We start from the raw sequence: 1358 nt of genomic DNA on the forward strand, positions 1-1358 counted from the left end.
GTCTGGGCTCGGTGGCTGTGTGGCATCGATCCACCGCAGCAGCTCTGCCCTTTCCTGGCTGTCTAGTTCAGGTAGCAGCTCATCGTGAAGACTTTCCTGTTCAGCAATGTCAGTACCTTCGGTCCCCTTTGTTTCAGTTTCAACAGGGTCCTGGTTCTGCTGGGGGACCTCCTGAGGACTCGCCCTTTCTGAAAAAGCAAGAACATCCCCAGAAGAGTGAGGACAGCCTTCCCGCAGGCACTGAGTGCAGACCCTCCCCTGCCAGCTCTGCAGCCCCAAACTCACCGGTGTTCAGCCATGTGAGCAGGTCATCCATGTCCGGGATGTTGTCCGGGATCTCTGTGTTGGATGTCGCTTCTGGAAAAAGAAGAAAATCCCCACAGGGGTAATGCCAGCTTCCCCACACCCACTGAGTGCAGACAACCCCCGCCAGCTCTGCTGCCCCCAAACTCACCGTTGTTCATCCAAGCCAGGAGCTCATCCATGTCCGGCGTATCATCCGGGACGTCATCCGGGACCTCTGTTTTGGGTGCCACTTCTGGAAGAGGAAGAAAATCCCCACGGGGGAAATGCCAGCTTTCCCACACCCGCTCGGGGCAAACACCCTCCCGCCAGCTCTGCTGCCCCAAACTCACCGTTGTTCATCCAAGTCAGGAGGGCATTGAAGTCAGTGATGTCCTCCTGGATGTCTGAGCTCGTTGTCGCTGCTGGAAAAGCAAGAACATCCCCAGTGAGGCAATGGCAGCTTTCCCACAGCCACCCGGTGCGGACAGCCTGCCGCCCGCTCTGCAGCCGCCAAACTCACCACCTGATTCCAGCGCTGCGGTGCTGCAGGTGAGCGGAGCCGTGGTGGGACGGGGGCACACTGGAGCTCCTCGGAGGACTGTTGAGGGGCCGGGGCGGTCGGGGCCCTGCGGCGGGCAGCTGTCTGCGGGCTGCGGGGGCTCCCCGTGCAACACAGCCCCAGGCCGCAGCTCCATCGGTTGCTGGGGCTGCTGCGTCCCTGCCACCAGGGGATGTTCCCAGCAGCGGGCAGGGGCGCGGGGGGCAGGCATACCTGGCTTCATCTCTCCAGGTAGGAGCGTGACCAGGGGTAACTGCTGCCCCCCAGGTGGCAGCTGACCAAAGTTTGGGAGCATCCCCCCAGCTGGGAGCTGACTGACAACTGTGGGCATCCCCCCAGATGGCAGCTGACCAAAGTTTGGGGGCATCCCCCCAGCTGGGAGCTGACTGACAACTGTGGGCATCCCCGCAGGTGGCAGCTGAAGCACAGCTGGGGACATGCCCCCAGGTGGCAACTGAACCACAGGTGGGGGCATCCCCCCAGGTGGCAGCTGACCCATCATTAGAGGCATCAC

General features: G+C 62.0%; 1 protein-coding gene across 1 annotated transcript; it reads right to left on the reverse strand.

The window, feature by feature from the left end:
• Positions 1-8: 8 nt before the first annotated feature.
• LOC109364787 (BUB3-interacting and GLEBS motif-containing protein ZNF207-like) lies at positions 9-1352 on the reverse strand (the record flags this gene model as incomplete). Its single annotated transcript, XM_019611388.1, has 5 exons — positions 806-1352; positions 636-707; positions 455-538; positions 286-357; positions 9-188 (listed from the first exon to the last, which is right to left on the reverse strand). Coding segments are annotated over exons 1-5 (949 nt in total), but the record flags the coding sequence as incomplete, so codon positions are not given.
• Between the last annotated feature and the right edge of the window lie 6 nt (positions 1353-1358).

Source organism: Meleagris gallopavo, unplaced genomic scaffold, assembly GCF_000146605.3.
Source record: "Meleagris gallopavo isolate NT-WF06-2002-E0010 breed Aviagen turkey brand Nicholas breeding stock unplaced genomic scaffold, Turkey_5.1 ChrUn_random_7180001921913, whole genome shotgun sequence".
In the NCBI taxonomy this organism is placed as follows: domain Eukaryota; kingdom Metazoa; phylum Chordata; class Aves; order Galliformes; family Phasianidae; genus Meleagris; species Meleagris gallopavo.